At 37.1% G+C, this 19160-nt stretch overlaps 3 protein-coding genes across 6 annotated transcripts in view; 1 reads left to right on the plus strand and 2 right to left on the minus strand.

Moving 5' to 3' along the window:
* Window positions 1–4424: 4424 nt before the first annotated feature.
* On the minus strand, window positions 4425–5552 carry LOC148949803 (uncharacterized). Its single transcript, XM_089092791.1, has one exon. The coding sequence runs from the start codon at window positions 5550–5552 to the stop codon at window positions 4425–4427; it is 1128 nt and encodes a 375-aa protein (XP_088948917.1).
* Window positions 5553–7351: 1799 nt separating this feature from the next.
* On the minus strand, window positions 7352–8062 carry LOC148949804 (uncharacterized). The gene has a single exon (XM_089092792.1). The coding sequence runs from the start codon at window positions 8060–8062 to the stop codon at window positions 7352–7354; it is 711 nt and encodes a 236-aa protein (XP_088948918.1).
* A 3736-nt stretch (window positions 8063–11798) lies between these two features.
* Window positions 11799–19160, plus strand: part of LOC148949805 (synaptogenesis protein syg-2-like) — a 302236-nt gene continuing 294874 nt past the window's right edge. For all 4 annotated transcript variants that reach the window (XM_089093104.1, XM_089093107.1, XM_089093105.1 and 1 more), the window contains exon 1: window positions 11799–11911. In XM_089093104.1, the coding sequence (XP_088949230.1) occupies window positions 11851–11911 (61 nt within the window). In that variant the 5' untranslated portion in view covers window positions 11799–11850. The remainder of the gene's footprint in view (window positions 11912–19160) is intronic.

The raw sequence follows: 19160 nt of genomic DNA on the forward strand, positions 1-19160 counted from the left end.
ATAGCCAATGACCTGTCTTCAAAGTCGATGGACTGCTATTAACAATGATTAGGATATTGTTAACACTTGGAATTTTTTCAATGAAGTCAGTTGGTATGCAATAGGACATGTACTGGGACGTGTATGGATCCATATTAAATACATTGATCATTTGGTTTGTGTTCATGGTGCTAGGTCTAGTAAAACACTGCCGTCGGGTGTGACTTCCCAATAGGTTTAAAATTGACTCAATGATATTAGCGTGATACTCTCAGTCAAACCATTGGCAAATATACACTCTAAACGTACATTCCCTGTTCATACTATGCTCATATCCTGGGTCCCTGACAGGTCCAAAACAATTACACCATGATTTTTTGAAAACATTGAATCGGTCATTCCATTTTCAAATAGTTGGGAGTCATGCTTTAGGGATTGCATGGTCAACTCGTACAGAGTTCTATAGGATTTTTTTGTCAAATGATAGAGTGTACAGTGGAATACCATTCACTTTGCACACAAGGCTAGATAGACCAACAAAATTAAAATCATTAAAATCATTCAGTCCAGGATCCAACAGCACTGCCACTCTTCACAAAGGCCAAAGCCAATTTTGATGGGATTTCTCCACTGATAAATGATGAATCGGTATAGCTACGAGAGCCGGTGGCAATGTGACGTTGATTGGTGATTGTATGGGGGACAAGAAGTTTAATGTTGTTGCCATTGGCTCTTATCTTTTCCACTGCCAATGCAACAGAGCTCATAACCTGTTGTTTTCGGACGTGGAGAATTGCCAATGTGATAATGACATTTGCATCGGGTGCTGCAGGAAGTGCTTTTCTCAAAATGAAATTCGATGGGGCTAGTTGCAACTTTATGTCAATCTTGACATTAGGGGGTAGCCATTGGGATACATTGAATATCTCATGATTTAATTTTCCAACTAAATGATACTCCTGGGTCACTGCAGTAGTCAACTCACCGTCAGGATCCACATCTGTTCGTTATTAATAGCCGAATGATTGTCCTCTCAACTCCTTATAAGCCTTTGGTGTCATCATCATAAATTGTATGTAGCTTGCATAGTTGGATAAGTTATATCTAGTGCTGACCAATGTTCCACTAATAAATAGATTAATTTGTTTGAACAGATTGTGTAGAATACAGTTTTCGTAGGAGAGACCATCGGCAGCATTTGGAGTTGTATTATCTGACTTTTTCTGCACCGCAACATTTAAATCAATAAATATTGATGACAAATCAATGAAATAGTCTTCATTGGAAAATATTTGAAAGTGTATATTTTCCGAGAGGGGTTGTTGGGGGTGAAATTGTTCATAATAGCCATACTTGACACTGACATCAACATTTTCAGCATTGAACAGATTCAATGAGGAACTGATTGATGGATGTGATTCCTTGTGGGGGATATAAGTCATCTTAAGAGTAGATCCTTCTTTGATCTAACAATCTTTTTCTTTTTTTCTTCTTCTTATTGGTCTTCGTTATTTTATTTCTCGAAGTCCTTATGGATGTCCTTCGCTTCCCGCCTGGGTTGAGACTGATGAGTGAATGACGCGCACGCATCCTTTTCTTGATCAGCTTACACAGTTTCTTGCAAGCCCCATAAACTTCGCCTCGGATTTCTCGTTACGATAGTTTGTTGGTAGGTAAACATTCATTATGGACGTGTTCAGATATGAAACTGCAAGAATATGATCCCCTGCTTCGATCAATTTACGATCATTAAGCGAGTCGAAATCGCGAGGCCGCCTGAGGGGCGTCCACAAGCTGCTGTTATTTTTGCCGGAGAGAAAAACACTGTGCAATCCGACGAGATTTCGCTCAATTCCCTTCTGTATGCTGATAAAAAATGTTCTTCGAGTCGTGTAATGTTAAATTCTTTGAACAGCTAGGTCAAAACAGGAATTTTATCAGAAACTTTTCCGTTTATATTCCATGATAGAATCGAAGTTGAATGCAGCATTATTTCGAAATCTGTTTTAGCAGAGATTGAGCTACGGGACACTTATAGCAGGGATGATCAGTAGAATTACATAGTTCACATTTTGTTGGTTTAGAAGAGGGATCATCTTTAGAACTAGAGTGTCCTTTTTCGCCGCAAACTGAACAAACAGAAGAGTTCTTGCACGTGCCAGAAATATGTCCATAGGCTTGACATTTGTAGCACCTTGGAGGAAGAAATAAAAAATTCTGAAACCCGAATTTTCTCGAAACCAATCGTTTGCGGATTTGCTATCGCATTCATTAGATCAGTTTTTGACTCGAACTGTAACTTGAACGAACAGGAGCGACCAATTTGCCTGGCAATAGTGCATTTAGGAAATAGGGTTTGTATATCAAATTTTAGAGAATCAACCGGAATGCCTCTAATGATCCCAAAGTAGGCACTACTTTTAATCAAGGCCTCAATGTTTTGGCTACCGCGCGCAAGAGCTTGTAGTACAGCTTCTGCATCTGCTTTTGCGGCAGTGCCAACACGCCAGTTTACTTTATTTGGCTTTAGCTAGACAATTTTAGCTCAAGTATTCCCACATACCTTTTCAAGAAATTCCTTTCTTGCTTGTCTAGGTCACAAGGAAGATTTTCACTATATCTGCATACGATGGCTTTTCAGGATCATCTATAGTTGGGGCCAGGGAGGGTATATCTGAATCCTCACGATTCATAAAGGCATCTAACTTGTTTGAGATCTGGGTAATTTGTCTAGAAAGAACGGCGGATATGTCATTATGGACATAGGGGACCTCAGCAGACTCTACGATGACAAACGTCGGAAGATCAATATTTTTTTTTATCGCAGTCCTCAAAGATACGAATCATTTCAATCACGCTGTCATGTGGGATTACTTTGATAGAAACTCATGTGCTGATTTTAGTTGCTTCCCATAGGATCGTTTTCGCATCATTAAGATCGTCTATTTTGAAAACTTCAATTGTCTTTTTAACAATTTCAGTACTCCGATTTCCTGCCTTTATTTCTCTTTTCCTAAAGTTCAAGATTGTATTCCAAACTAGCTTTTCACACATTTCAAAAACATGCCCGGAGGGCAATGACAATATTTGAATTCTATTGTTCACGAATATAGGCCACTGGTCATAGCAATATTAATATGAAAATCTATAGTATCCATAGTTCCCAAGGGAATTATCACTCAGCGAAATAATCCGTTTATACAAATTATAATCCTTATGTCAAAATCCAAAAAGAGGTCTTCACACTATGAACTCTGAATCAATACTGAACTCGGTTGAAGGGACAACAAGAACGTACCTAGGGTAGGTCAGGCTACTTTTTTAATATATGCTATTATATTCTCTGAGGCCAACCTGACTCTTATACATGATAATGGTAATAAGCTTACCTAAGCTATGGATGTCAGGTATTGTGTTATCTTGGAACGATAATTTCGACAAGACCTGTGCCTGTCATCATCAGGTTTAAATTCAAGACTCTTGCCAGAATATAAAATCACTAAATAAAATAAAACTAAAATCACTGAACAACACTAATAATAAGTCGAACCTGGAATTATTGTTGTAATATGGCCCGGATTTTGGTAGAGACATTGATGGCCGCTATCCTAGTAGATCTCAAAAAGGTTGGGTCTATAGAAGTAGGGTGGAGTTTTTTTGCGAGTTCTTAGCCTATGGGTGATGGGTTCCCAAATTTCAGTGATGCGGAACTCTCCATTGTCTTTATTAATGGCTGGTTTGTTTTTAGCAATTTCCAGAGCTTCTCTGATTTTTTGCTTTAAGAGTAGTGGAACAATAGCAATAAGTTGAGCCTGGTCAAAATCAACGGAGTGAGAAGGGTTTTCAAAAATATGATGGGCCAGTGCAGAAAAAGTATCTTCCTCCTTAAGCTTTGTCTTTTTAAGGCAGGCATCAATGGAATCAGCATGTTCCTTTAATCGGTTATGTAAAGATCTCATGGTACGACCCATATAGGTATCACCACAACTGCAAGGAATCTCATATACTCCTGATGGATCTGAAGTGATCTTATCTTTGCCTTTGTTTAAGAAGGAGGAGATGGTCATTCCAGAAGGAAAAAACACCTTAAAGACAAGCTTAGTGAAGTTGGAACTTAAAATGTCTGCAATCCCCTGAAACTAAGGTAATGACAAAAAGGGTTTATCTTCTTCACTCTTAGGGGAGCTCTTGGTTTTCGTGCTAATCTTTTTCCTGGAGATAGACTTATCAATTACTTGTTGGGGGTAGCCATTGCCTATAAGAACATCTTTTATATGATCAAGTTCAGCCTTCATCTCCAAATCAGAGGACCACACTACAAACACTCTATCAACCAACGAATAGACTAAAGAATTTTTTATTATTGGGTGGTTATAAGAGTCATATCTCATATGTCTATCACTATGAGTTGGCTTTCTGTATGCGCTCAAGTCAAACCTAGTTTCCTATTTGGTGATGAAAACATCTAAGAATGGTAATCTGTGGTTACTTTCAAGTTCAATGGCGAACTTTATATCTGGATCCTGCTTGTTAAAAGTATTGAGAAAGGATCTTAATTTGTCTTCTGTCCCATTCCAAATTATTAAGCAGTCATCTACATATCTCATGTAGAGTTGGATATCCTTGAAGTCCTGCTTGAAGATATTATTTTTGATATATTGTAGAAACACCTCACTAAGAACTGGTGCCAAGGCTGATCCCATTGGTATGCCCCACTTCTGTTTGTAGGTTTGATGCCTGAAAGTGAAGTAAGCATTGTCCAGACGTAAAGACGTAAGAATAATGATGTCTGTGGTGTCTAAGCTTGTCAGTTCTTTCCAGGAATCATCATTTTCCAAAGCTGATTGTAGAGCTGGTATAAGTCGGGGCAAGAAAATGCTAGTAAACAGAGATACAACATCGAAACTGCACATTGTGGTATTCTCCAAGATGTTGATGCTTTTTAGCCTTCCAACTGCTTCTTTGGTATTTCTTATTGTGTGTTGGCTGCTAAGAGTTATGGATCTTAAAATACCAGCCAAATACCTTTCCAACTTTTGTGTAGCTGAACCTATTGTTGACACAATAGGTCTAAGGGGAATATCTGGTTTGTGAATTTTGGGTGCACCATAAAATCTAGGAATGACTGGTCTGACAGGAATGAGTGTGTGATAAAGTCCATCATTAATCCTATTTTTGAGACTAAGATTATCCAAAGGTCTTTTAACATTATCATAAGCAACCTTTACAGCATTGACATTAACTTTTTCATATACTTTGTGGTTATTCAGGAGGTTTAATGATTTGCTGACGTACTCGGTCTCATTGAGGATTACTATTGTATTGCCTTTATCAGCTTTGGTAATTATGATGTTGGTATCTTTCTTGAGATCTGTGAGGACCTTCATTTCATCTCTTGTTAGATTCTCCTCAATATGTTTCTTTTTGGACAAAGCTTTTCTGAGGGTATTAGAAACCAAGCTTCTAATATCTTGTGGATCAACATTGTTTTCTTGTTTAGAATTAAAGCTGACTCTACATTGGAGATGATTTCTTCTACTGGTAAATGTTTGTGGGGGATAGAAAATTTTCATCCTTTTGAAAGAATGACTAATTTCTTTTGGTCAAATGTTTGTTGACTTAAATTGATGACTGCTGGACCTGGTGACACTCTAGGGTTATGTGTAACCCTAGTAGCAAAGTTCTCAAATTTAAACTTTTCTAGCTTGTCTACATATACTTTCCTGGTTATTGAAAAAACAAACTTAAAATCTTTGTCATGGATCTTGCCAACCTTAGTGAAATCTTCTGGGCTAAGAGTATTACTCAGTTGCTGTATAATTGTATTGATCTGTTGAAAAACCATATTTCTCCTCTGTTGAACGTCCTTTAATTCATGATTAATAAAGATTAGGCCAGCTTCGTGTTGAGCAGATTTTTAGTTCTTACTAGATATTTTCACTCTGGGTCTCATAGAGTGTGGAATTAAATCTTGTTTCTTACATTGTTGTAAGAATTTTTGGTGATTAATGATTCTAGCTTTCTTCCTAAATAGGAGAGATAGATCTTTGACTTGCTTGGCCACATACCCTCCATAGGTCCTAGTAATATATTCTCTGAGGCCAACCTGACTCTTATACATGATAATGGTAATAATCTTACCTAAGCTATGGATGTCAGGTATTGTGTTATCTTGGAACGATAATTTCGACAAGACCTGTGCCTGTCATCATCAGGTTTAAATTCAAGACTCTTGCCAGAATATAAAATCACTAAATAAAATAAAACTAAAATCACTGAACAACACTAATAATAAGTCGAACCTGGAATTATTGTTGTAATATGGCCCGGATTTTGGTAGAGGCATTTATGGCCGCTATCCTAGTAGATCTCAAAAAGGTTGGGTCTATAGAAGTAGGGTGGAGTTTTTTGCGAGTTCTTAGCCTATGGGTAATGGGTTCCCAAATTTCACTGATGCGGAACTCTCCATTGTCTTTATTAATGGGTGGTTTGTTTTTAGCAATTTCCAGAGCTTCTCTGATTTTCTGCTTTAAGAGTTGTGGAACAATAGCAATAGGTTGAGCCTGGTCAAAATCAACGGAGTGAGAAGGGTTTTCAAAAATATGATGGGCCAGTGCACAAAAAGTATCTTCCTCCTTAAGCTTTGTCTTTTTAAGGCAGGCATCAATGGAATCAGCATTTTCTTTTAATCGGTTATGTAGAGATCTCATGGTACGACCTATATAGGTATCACCACAACTGGAAGGAATTTTATATACTCCTGGTGGATCTGAAGTGATCTTATCTTTGCCTTTGTTTAAGAAGGAGGAGCTGGTCATTCCAGAAGGAAAAAACACCTTAAAGCCTAGCTTAGTGAGTTTGGAGCTTAAAATGTCTGCAATCCCCTTAATATAAGGTAATGACAGAAACGGTTTATATTCTTCACTCTTAGGGGAGCTCTTGGTTTTCGTGCTAATCTTTTTCCTGGAGATAGACTTATCAATTACTTGTTGGGGGTAGCCATTGCCTATAAGAACATCTTTTATATGATGAAGTTCAGCCTTCAGCTCCAAATCAGAGGAACACACTACAAACGCTCTATCAACCAACGAATAGACTACAGAATTTTTAATTACTGGGTGATTATAAGAGTCATATCTCAGATATCTATCAAACCTAGTTTCCCGTTTGGTAATGAGAACATCTAAGAAGGGATCCTTTCCAGGAATCATCATTTTCCAAAGCTGATTGTAAAGCTGGTATAAGTCGGGGCAAGGGAATGCTAGTAAACAGAGATACAACATCGAAACTGCACATTGTGGTATTCTCCAAGATGTTGATGCTGTGGTTATTTTCAAGTTCAATGGTGAACTTTATATCTGGATCCTGCTGGTTAAAAGTATTGAGAAAGGATCAACAGAGATACAACATCGAAACTGCACATTGTGGTATTCTCCAAGATGTTGATGCTTTTTAGCCTTCCAACTGCTTCTTTGGTATTTCTTATTGTGTGTTGGCTGCTAAGAGTTATGGATCTTAAAATACCAGCCAAATACCTTTCCAACTTTTGTGTAGCTGAACCTATTGTTGACACAATAGGTCTAAGGGGAATATCTGGTTTGTAAATTTTGGGTGCACCATAAAATCTAGGAATGACCGGTCTGACAGGAATGAGTTTCCGATAAAGTTGATCATTAATCCTATTTGTGAGACTAAGATTATCCAAAGCTTTTTTGACATTATCATAAGCAACCTTTACAGCATTGACATTAACTTTTTCATATACTTTGTTGTTATTCAGGAGGTTTAATGATTTGCTGACGTACTCGGTCTCATTGAGGATTACTATTGTATTGCGTTTATCAGCATTGGTAATTATGATGTTGGTATCTTTCTTGAGATCTGTGAGGACCTTCATTTCATCTCTTGTTAGATTCTCCTCAATATGTTTCTTTTTGGACAAAGCTTTTCTGAGGGTATTAGAAACCAAGCTTCTAATATCTTGTGGATCAACATTGTTTTCTTGTTTAGAATTAAAGCTGACTCTACATTGGAGATGATTTCTTCTACTGGTAAATGTTTGTGGGGGATAGAAAATTTTCATCCTTTTGAAAGAATGACTAATTTCTTTTGGTCAAATGTTTGTTGACTTAAATTGATGACTGCTGGACCTGGTGACACTCTAGGGTTATGTGTAACCCTAGTAGCAAAGTTCTCAAATTTAAACTTTTCTAGCTTGTCTACATATACTTTCCTGGTTATTGAAAAAACAAACTTAAAATCTTTGTCATGGATCTTGCCAACCTTAGTGAAATCTTCTGGGCTAAGAGTATTACTCAGTTGCTGTATAATTGTATTGATCTGTTGAAAAACCATATTTCTCCTCTGTTGAACGTCCTTTAATTCATGATTAATAAAGATTAGGCCAGCTTCGTGTTGAACAGATTTATAGTTCTTACTAGATATTTTCACTCTGGGTCTCATAGAGTGTGGAATTAAATCTTGTTTATTACATTGTTTTCTTGTTTAGAATTAAAGCTGACTCTACATTGGAGATGAATTCTTCTACTGGTAAATGTTTGGGGGGGATAGAAAATTTCCATCCTTTTGAAAGAATGTCTAATTTCTTTTGGTCAAATGTTTGTTGACTTTAATTGATGACTGCTGGACCTGGTGACGCTCTAGGATTATGTGTAACCCTAGTAGCAAAGTTCTCAAATTTAAGTTTTTCTAGCTTGTCTACATGTACTTTCCTGGCTATTGAAAAAACAAACTTAAAATCTTTGTCATGGATCTTGCCAACCTTAGTGAAATCTTCTGGGCTAAGAGTATTACTCAGTTGCTGTCTAATTGTATTGATCTGTTGAAAAACCAGGTTTCTCCTCTGTTGAAGGTCCTTTAATTCATGATTAATAAAGATTAGGCCATCTTTGTGTTGAACAGATTTATAGTTCTTACTAGATATTTTCACTCTGGGTCTCATAGAGTGTGGAATTAAATCTTGTTTATTACATTGTTGTAAGACTTTTTGGTGATTAATGATTCTAGCTTTCTTCCTAAATAGGAGAGATAGATCTTTGACATGCTTGGCCACATACCCTCCATAGGTCTTAGTAATATATTCTCTGAGGCCAACCTGACTCTTATACATGATAATGGTAATAAGCTTACCTAAGCTATGGATGTCAGGTATTGTGTTATCTTGGAACGATAATTTCGACAAGACCTGTGCCTGTCATCATCAGGTTTAAATTCAAGACTCTTGCCAGAATAAAATCACTAAATAAAATAAAACTAAAATCACTGAACAACACTAATAATAAGTCGAACCTGGAATTATTGTTGTAATATGGCCCGGATTTTGGTAGAGGCATTGATGGCCGCTATCCTAGTAAATCTAAAAAAAAGGTTGGGTCTATAGAAGTAGGGTGGAGTTTTTTGCAAGTTCTTAGCCTAAGGGTAATGGGTTCCCTAATTTCACTGATGCGGAACTCTCCATTGTCTTTATTAATGGCTGGTTTGTTTTTAGCAATTTCCAGAGCTTCTCTGATTTTCTGCTTTAAGAGTTGTGGAACAATAGCAATAAGTTGAGCCTGGTCAAAATTAATGGAGTGAGAAGGGTTTTCAAAAATATGATGGACCAGTGCAGAAAAAGTATCTTCCTCCTTAAGCTTAGTCTTTTTAAGGCAGGCATCAATGGAATCAGCATGTTCTTTTAATCGGTGATGTAGAGATCTCATGGTACGACCTATATAGGTATCACCACAACTGCAAAGAATCTCATATACTCCTAGTGGATCTGAAGTGATCATATCTTTGCCTTTGTTTAAGAAGGAGGAGATGGTCATTCCAGAAGGAAAAAACACCTTAAAGCCTAGCTTAGTGAGTTTGGAGCTTAAAATGTCAGTAATCCCCTTAATAAAAGGTAATGACGAAAAGGGTTTATCTTCTTCACTCTTAGGGGAGCTCTTGGTTTTTGTGCTAATCTTTCTCCTGGAGATAACCTTATGAATGACTTGCTGGGGGTAGCCATTGCCTATAAGAACATCTTTTATATGATCAAGTTCAGCCTTCAGCTCAAAATCAGAGGACCACACTACAAACGCTCTATCAACCAACGAATAGACTAAAGAATTTTTTATTATTGGGTGGTTATAAGAGTCATATCTCAGATATCTATCACTATGAGCTGGCTTTCTATTTACGCTCAAGTCAAACCTAGTTTCCCATTTGGTAATGAGAACATCTAAGAAGGGTAATCTGTGGTTATTTTCAAGTTCAATGGCGAACTTTATATCTGGATCCTGCTGGTTAAAAGTATTGAAAAAGGATCTTAATTTGTCTTCGGTCCCATTCCAAATTATTAAGCAATCATCTACATATTTCATGTAGAGTTGGAGATCCTTGAAGTCCTGCTTGAAGATATTATTTTCGATATATTGTAGAAACACCTCACTAAGAACTGGTGCCAAGGCTCAACTTATTGCTATTGTTCCACAACTCTTAAAGCAGAAAATCAGAGAAGCTCTGGAAATTGATAAAACAAACCAGCCATTAATAAAGACAATGGAGAGTTCCGCATCAGTGAAATTTGGGAACCCATTACCCATAGGCTAAGAACTCGCAAAAAACTCCACCCTACTTTTATAGACCCATCCTTTTTGAGATCTACTAGGATAGCAGCCATCAATGCCTCTACCAAAATCCGGGCCATATTACAACAATAATTCCAGGTTCGACTTATTATTAGTGTTGTTCAGTGATTTTAGTTTTATTTTATTTAGTGATTTATATTCTGGCAAGATTCTTGAATTTGAACCTGATGATGACAGGCACAGGTCTTGTCGAAATTATCGTTCCAAGATAACACAATACCTGACATCCATAGCTTAGGTAAGCTTATTACCATTATCATATATATGCTATTTTTTATCCCCCCCCCCCCTCTAATGTGCAAATATATTGCCCACTTTATTCTAAACTATTATATTTTCATCGTATTTTGTTTTATTTCATTAGCATTAACCAAACTTCACTTCTCGCATCTGTTCCAGCTAACCGATAAGTACAACGGACCAAACTTCAGTTCTTGCGTGTGTTCCAGCTAACCGATAAGTACCACAGATAGTTCTGGGTATCTGGCTGACTGACCTTATTTCAAACAGTTGCCTTATTTCAAACTCTGGGAAAAGTCAGGGTGGAACCCTTTGTGGCTAAACTGAAAGCAGGTCGTCCACGGTTAGGGTGGCAGGATATCATAAAGAACGATTTAAGGGAAATAGGAACTTCCTGTTAGTGGGTAAAGAGGAAGGCTTTGAATCGATTGGGATGGAGGAAGAGCCTGCGTAGCTGTTTCGGCCTCAGGGGGCTTGGTGCTGCGGTGAATTGTTAGTAGTAGTAGAATAGTACACGTTTACTGATTAGTCTGGTCAAGATATTATGAAATGTTAAATCTCACATTAATATGATTTAAAGTGCTATCATGCTTCTCCGTACATTTTTTGGAGAGTGGTGGAAGGTGGTAAAGGCCTCATTTTTTGAAACAAGCAGCCGCTGCAAGTTTGAAAAAGTAAATCTGGATTTAACCTACAACATTTCTCTGAATGAACGTAAGCCAAGATCGTGTCTACTTAGTTCCATATTTCTCTTTCCTGTTGAGCTAATTCCCAACCTGAATATGCAGTCAAACCTTGCATTTCTTATTAATTCAATCCTTTACTTTAATTGTTTTTACAAGATCAGATTAGAACAACCCGAAATGAGTTTTCGGCATCCTTAAGATGCGGGTATGGTATTTTTGCTTAAGATAGTTAATGAATCCTCAGTTCTTATTTGATTGTGAAAGTGCTCTGAAGGAGTAATGAATATGAGTCGTAAATACCTTCGTTAGCTATGATTCAACGTGTGCTGATATTTTCAATTATAACCTACAATCTAAGTCAAGGGAAAGAAGGTAAATTTTAATATAATTAATTATCCTGATCATTGTTGCAAATATAATATCCAGGGCAATACTTTGAAAAACACGGCTTCAAAAAATACCTTGAAACAATGTTACACTTTTCCTCTAAGACTGAGTTATTAAGAATAGCTAGTATTTTTTGCACTCCTAGATGTCGGAGCACCAATTTTTGAAAATTGAAAGAAAAAAAACTTTCCAAAAAACAAGTTTGTCAAACAAAGTTAAAGAGTGATATCAAGGCAAAAGACAAGCAGAAATAGAGTCCTATAATAATTCAAACTTAAAACGACCAGAAATTATGACAAAGAATAATTAAAATCGAAAAGGAAATAAAATAAACAACCCTATCAAATGTAAAAATAATAGGTACTGAGGTAGAGGAAAAATCGAATAAAAAACGAGTAAAATTAAAAGCAATGCCCAATCCAAGCCTAAAACGAACAAAAACAACTACAAACAGACGTTTGGTTACTGGCCCCCTTCCCTAACCGTAATCCTTCTAAAGTTTTTTGTTTTATTTGCGTTCTATTAAAAACTACTACTATTTTAACAGTGTGTTTTAATTTTCAGAAGATCTACAAAAAACAAAAATAAAAACTATTACATATTATATGACTGGAAGGAACTAAGGAAAACTAACTGATTGTTTAATATATAATGATATTCACCCCAGGAAATCTCAGTAATTCTAGATTCAAGATTTCATTTGACTTTTTTCAACGTTATACTTATACAAATTATGTTTAAAAAATATCTTGTTTTCAGTAAAGCACAAATGACACAATAGAATTTAGATATTTTATGCTTAGGAGGGAGCAGGCTACCTGACAAAGCCATAATGTCGTCAGTATCATCAGAACTTGATTTTAGTTTCTTAACACTTGTTTTCATAGGCAGCGCAATAGCACTGACTAAATAAAGAGCGATGTGGACACGATATTTTTTCATTTAGTTTATTCTTTGGGCCAGGGCACTTCGTATAGAAGGAACTATCTTAAGAACTTCAAAAAGAGCTCATTCAATTGGAAATTGAAAGGGATAGTGCCTTTTTTAATAGAAGAAAGTGATTGGTGGGCAACCAGTTCCCCCTGGCCCATCACTCCTCCAAACATATCCAATCAAAATTTTGAGACAGCCATTTTGTTCAACGCAGTTGAAAGGTCCAGAAATTATGCCTTTGTCGATGACAACTCCCCTTAAGCCCTTGGGGCATGAGTTGTAAGTTATCCCCTGGGAGCATGTAACGTTTTTATAGAAAGGGTGATAAATACACTTCTGATGGGGCTCATTGGATTGGTAATCAGAAGTTCCAGTCCCCTTTTTAGTAGTCAAAAGTGATTGGAGGGCAACCAGTCCCCCCCCCCCACCAACGATTTTCCCAAGTACAGCGAATCAAACTTTCAGGATAGCCATTTGTTTAGCGTAATTGAAAGGTCAAGTAAATATCATAAGCAGCGCGCTAGCGCAGCCTAAGTAAAGAACGATGAAAATTTCGATTGGATGTGTTTGGGGGAATGTTGGGCGTGGGGGGGGGGCTAGTTGTCCTCCAATCATTTTCGACTATTAAAAAGGGTTCTAGCCCTTCGAATTTCCAATCGAATGAGCCTGTTTTGAAGTTTTTACGACAACGCCTTCTATAAAAACCTTATAGAAGGGCTAGTTGCCCTTCAATCACTTTCGACTATTAAAAAGGGCACTAGAAATGGCTATCTCATAATTTTCATTGGATGTGTTTGGGCTAATGATGGTCCTGGGGGGGGGGTCTAGTTGCCCTCCAATCACTTTCAACTATTACATAGGGCACTAGCTCTTTGAATTCCCAATCGAATGAGCCTGTTTTGAAGTTTTTACGACAACGCCTTCTGTAAAAACCTTATATGGCCCCATGCTATAACTTACAATCCTTGCCCTGTGGGTTGTGGGGTTGTGTCATCAACAAAATTATTTTTACTTTGTGTAATTAAGCTCCGCTGAAAAAAATTCCTATCTCACAATTTGTTTGTGTTTTGTTGGGGGGTTTTTTGGGGGGGGGGGGGGGACTAGTTGTCCTCCACTCACTTTCGACTATTAAAAAGGGTACTAGCCCTTCGAATTTCCAATCGAATGAGCCTGTTTTGAAGTTTTTACGACAACGCCTTCTATAAAAACCTTATAGAAGGGCTAGTTGCCCTTCAATCACTTTCGACTATTAAAAAGGGCACTAGAAATGGCTATCTCAAAATTTTGATTGGATGTGTTGGGGGTAATGATGGGCGTGGGGGCGGGGGGCTAGTTGCCCTCCAATCACTCTCGACTATTAAAAAGGGTACTAGCCCGTCGAATTCCCAATCGAATGAGCCTGTTTTGAAGTTTTTACGACAACACCTTCTGTGAAAAACCTTATATGGCCCCATGCTATAACTTACAATCCTTGCCCTGAGGGTTGTGGGGGAGTGTCCTCCTCAAAAACATATTTTCTATTTGGAAATCAACTACCCCGAACAAAATGGCTATCTCAAAATTTTGATTAGATGTGTTTGGGGGATGATGGGCGTGGGGTGGGGGGGGGTGTTTGGGGGCTAGTCGCCCTCCAATCACTTTTGGCTGTTAAAAAGGGAACTCGAATTTTCAATGTTCCACCAAATTAACCCCTTTTTACGCCTCCATAAATACCACGTCCATGTAACGGATCCTGCTCTAAAGTAAAAGGACGATACACAGTTCTTTGTCTCAGCAATTCTCTCGCGTACCCTAGAAACTTAATTTTAAATCGTTTCCCTGAGGGTTGTGGGCGCGTGTCCACTTCTAAAACATAGTTTCTATCTGGAAATCAACTACGCTGAACAAAATAGCTATCTCAAAATTTTGATTGGATGTGTTTGGGGGAATGATGGGCGTGAGAGGGGGGCTAGTTGCCCTCCAATCACTTTCGACTATTAAAAATAGCACTAGCCACTACAATTTCCAATCGAATGAGCCCTTTTCGAAGTTTTTACGACAACTCCTTCGATACGAAGTGCCCGGCTGAACAGAAAAAAAAACAAAAAAAAAAACACATTGTGCCCACATTGTTCTTTACTTAGGCAGCACTAGCACACTACCTATGATTATATCGCGTATATTACTAATAATTTAATTGTTTATTATTTATCCATTCTTTTAAGAATTTTTTTTGAAGTAAAGAAGTAAAAATTTCATGATTGAATAATTTCCTTGTTTCTGATATTTATGCATATCGTAGTAAATGAATCATTTTTTGAGTGATCTGAATTCAAGATCAGCGGACGAAATTGTCCTTTAATTGTTTTACCGTTTCTTGTCATATTTAGACTAGTTGATATAATTACCTACTGTATATTTTTAATTCACTAATTATTATTTGGGTTAATTCTTTTTTTACCAATTGACCCTTGATGCAATGGTGCTCATATTGCTTATGTTTGTTCAGTACTTGGGAGTTTAAAAAAACAAGAAACATGTCACGTACCTGTGTATACGCAGTGCAGTGTATAATAGAGTTTTACTTTCTCGTCTTTGTAATTTGTTCTAAGAGCCGATTTAGATCTTAGCTCCAGCGTTTCGTCACTAAGTTAATTATCACTGCTAAGTTTATGTGTATTTATTATTTTTTCTTTTTTTTCGTATATTGCTCCGTCTTTTTCTTTTTTTGTATAACGGGTTTTCCAATAAATAATAATAATATAAATAATAATAATACTAATAATTAGACGGGATAGCAGGGACTTGGGATAGTAGCTGTGCAAGTTGCAGTCGCAACTGTATAAGCAGTCAATGATAGCAAATGCTCGGGCTGTATGTTCACGGTTGTTGTAGGAGTGGTAGTAATTTTCATGGTAATAGTTATCTTGGTCATGTTAGCAGTTGCGGTACCTGTGTTAGCAGTAGTAGTTATCATAATTTAAATGGGATGGTAACCTTGTAGTAGTGATAGTCACGACGGGATGGTTGAAATACTGGTAATCGCAATAACATTAGATGCATCATTAATAGTGGTGGTAGCAGTCATAGTGGAAGCAGTACATGTGGTAACAGTAGTGAAAAAAATAGTAACTTTGATAACAGTGTTCACACTAGTATCTGTCTTTATAATGTTTGGCACAGTAGAAGTAGTAGCGGCATGACGAGTCTGTATAGTATTGGTTATAGTCACAGTGGCTGTTGTAGGAGTGGCTGTGGCCTGGTTAATAGCAGTAGAAGCAAGTATCAGTAAGGGTAGTCGGTGGGAGTAAGGGGTAAGCTAAGCCTAGAAGTTTCCTCGGTGGTGGTGAAGTTCTAGGAAGTGAAGCTTGACCCTTTGTCCTAGTTAACACTGGAAATCCATCAGTACACTTCAAAGGGGTGAAGAGGTGTAAATATCACCATGATTGAGACCGAGCAAGGTTACTGCTAACGTACTACAGGGTAACCTTGGCGAGTTGGGTCTTTCGAAGAGCTTATAGACTAATAAACGGTACCACACTTGCACTGGTTTCTGATTAACTGATAATTCTTCTAGTTTTTGTCTCTTTTAGTGGCTGTTTTTGGGCTGATTTACCTCTTCATAGCTAATCTATGTACTATGGGTTTCCTTTCCGTAGTAGCATAATATTTGTGGACATGAATACAGAATGAGTTTGAGTAATACGCCTGAGATAGTCTGTGCAGGATTTCGACTCTTGTTGACAGAAAAGCATCGCTAAATGTGGAAAACCATGTTGTCACCAAGATAGGCCCAGGATGGCACAAAGCCTCCATTTAACTGGCGGTCCCAGTAACTTCCTGCTGTCTGGTTTTAAGCTGGCTTAATCACTTCGTTTAGACCTGAGAATATGAGTTAGTCCTTGTCCTGCAGTGGTTCTGGGGCCATTGCTTTTCCTGAGGCCATAATAATTTCAATGATTTAAAGAACATGAAAATTGCAACTTGGAATGTTATAAAGTTAAAAACGAAATTTCTATAGACATTTAGAATGAATAATTTGGAAAATTTGAACTGGACATTATATTAAGAGCTTCAGAAACTCATAGCCCGGGGTAGGAAACATGATGTTACAGAATTTGTTTATTAAGAAAGGAAGGATGGGGTACATAGGCAGGGAGAAGGGCGCATGATGAATAAGGAAGCTGCTATGTCTTGCTTAGGCTGGGAAGGCATTAATAATAGAATACTAATCACTCATTTCATGAATAAAATGTTCTGGGTATCATGCCCCTTGTAGAACCAACTGACGGAGATGCTAGTGACTCAGATGAATTATACTATTTAGTAACTCAGAGGATATATCTATTTACCAATAGATATATCAAAAGAATTGGCTCATTATGCTGATTCCAAATATATAAGATTCGTTAAGTTTAGTATTAACCATCAAAAGCTACGAGCCTGATAAAATATGCCTGATTTTCGAAAAAGGAGAAATGCCCCCTAAGAGTCAATCTTAATAAAAATCACATCATCAGATTCAGCATATGCGAGAACCTTTTTGTAGAAGTTTCAAGTTCCTGGATGCTGAGAGATCACGGATGCGTGTTTATTTGTTTGTTCTTATTTTTTCTTTTTTTTTTGTTTATTTGTTTGTTTTCTTCAGGGGTGATTGCATTGAACCAATATTTCTAGAATATAGTAAAAGGGAGCATTTGAACGGAAATTAAAATTCTAGTGCCCGTTTTAGGTGACCAAAAAGGTTGGAGGCCATCTAGCCTTTCTACCACCCACCTTTTATTAGACGGTAAAAACAGATGGAAAAGTCTGGATATTTTGACCACATATACAGCAATCGTCAAAAGCAGAAATACTGAAGAATTGAAATTAAAACTAACATATTTATACTGAACAAAACAATAACGTCAGACCGCAAAGTCGTTGGAATTTTCCAGAGGAAATTTTCAGCTAGAATGGAATTGTCCGGGGGAAATGTCCTGGTGGGGTGGGGGGGTGTTTTAAGGGGGAAGGACTCTCCATAGAGTGACTTTCCGTTTGGGGAAAGAATTTTCCATCGATGGAGGATTCGGATTTCCCGGCATTACTTAGAAATGATAAGAAATTAAATAAAAAAAGTTGAAATTAAATAAAACAAGTTTTTTTTTTAACTGAAAGTAAGGACCAAGATCAAAAACTAAACTGAAAAGATATAATTATTAAATTTGGGGGGTTTAGCCTCCCTCAACACCTCACTCTTTATGCTAAAGTTATTTCTTGGAACTTTTGAAAAACCTTATTTTTCTAACTAAACGGCGCTTCTGTTTCAGGAGTCACTCTTAAATAATTGGAACACAAAGTGAAACTTTAGCTTTAAAGAGCTAGGCATTGAAAAAGGGGCAATCCCCTCACATACGTGATAATTTCTGTTCGTTTTAATTTTTGATGTTGCTCCTTGCTTTCAGTTGAAAAAACTTTTTTTTATTTAATTGTTAAGAAGGGCTTAGTGACAAGTTTTAATACACCTACATAGTATGTACATTGTATGGCAAATCCTAAGTATCTTATACATTAAATTAGATTTATACAAAGTGAACAAACTGGAAAAACTAGATCCTTAGCTCTTCTTTAAGCTGATTTTAAATGTCCAGCTGAATGTTACTACATGCTGCGTAGTTGATGTTGTTTTTAGCTGCAACTTTTAGTTTACACGTGTCAAGCACAAGTTACGTAAACCCTTGATAAGATTACCTCTTCGTCCAACTTTTTTTTTGTCATTGTCAGAGGCTAAAAACCTGATTAGAAACATAAGCAGGAAACCCACGCATGTGACATTTTTTTTTGGATCGGGCCAAATTCTAGAGATGCGGGAGAAGATGTTATAGTAAAAAACAAGTAAACTAGCTGAGAAATATAGAAAAATAGAAAAAACTTAAAGCTCTATATATTTTGTGGGTGGAGTGGTAGCATTCCCCCCCCCCTAGTCACATCTCGAGTGTAAAAAAAAATTACTAACTGTAATCTGTGCATCGAAACACATATCTGAATTTGTCCCTGTAGTTCAGGGACCGAATTTTGCAAAAACGTAAGGAGACGATGGGATGACTTGCCCTCCCTAGTTTGTTCGTCAAGCACTTACTATAAGGTGCAGTTTATTGTTAAAAAAGAGGTAGTAGAAAAATATCAGTTTGTAAAAGAAAATGTCATCAGTTTTCCTTTTTATGTAAATGCAACTTCTGGAAAACCTATTTGATCTTATATCGTCTTTAATCTTCATAACAATCATAACCTAATAATGATAATTGTATTTAGTTGTTTGTCACATATACAAAAAAGAGAAATA

This window comes from Artemia sp. Qi Xiang Cuo, chromosome 8 (genome assembly GCF_049724085.1).
Source record: "Artemia sp. Qi Xiang Cuo chromosome 8, ASM4972408v1, whole genome shotgun sequence".
In the NCBI taxonomy this organism is placed as follows: Eukaryota; Metazoa; Arthropoda; class Branchiopoda; order Anostraca; family Artemiidae; genus Artemia; species Artemia sp. Qi Xiang Cuo.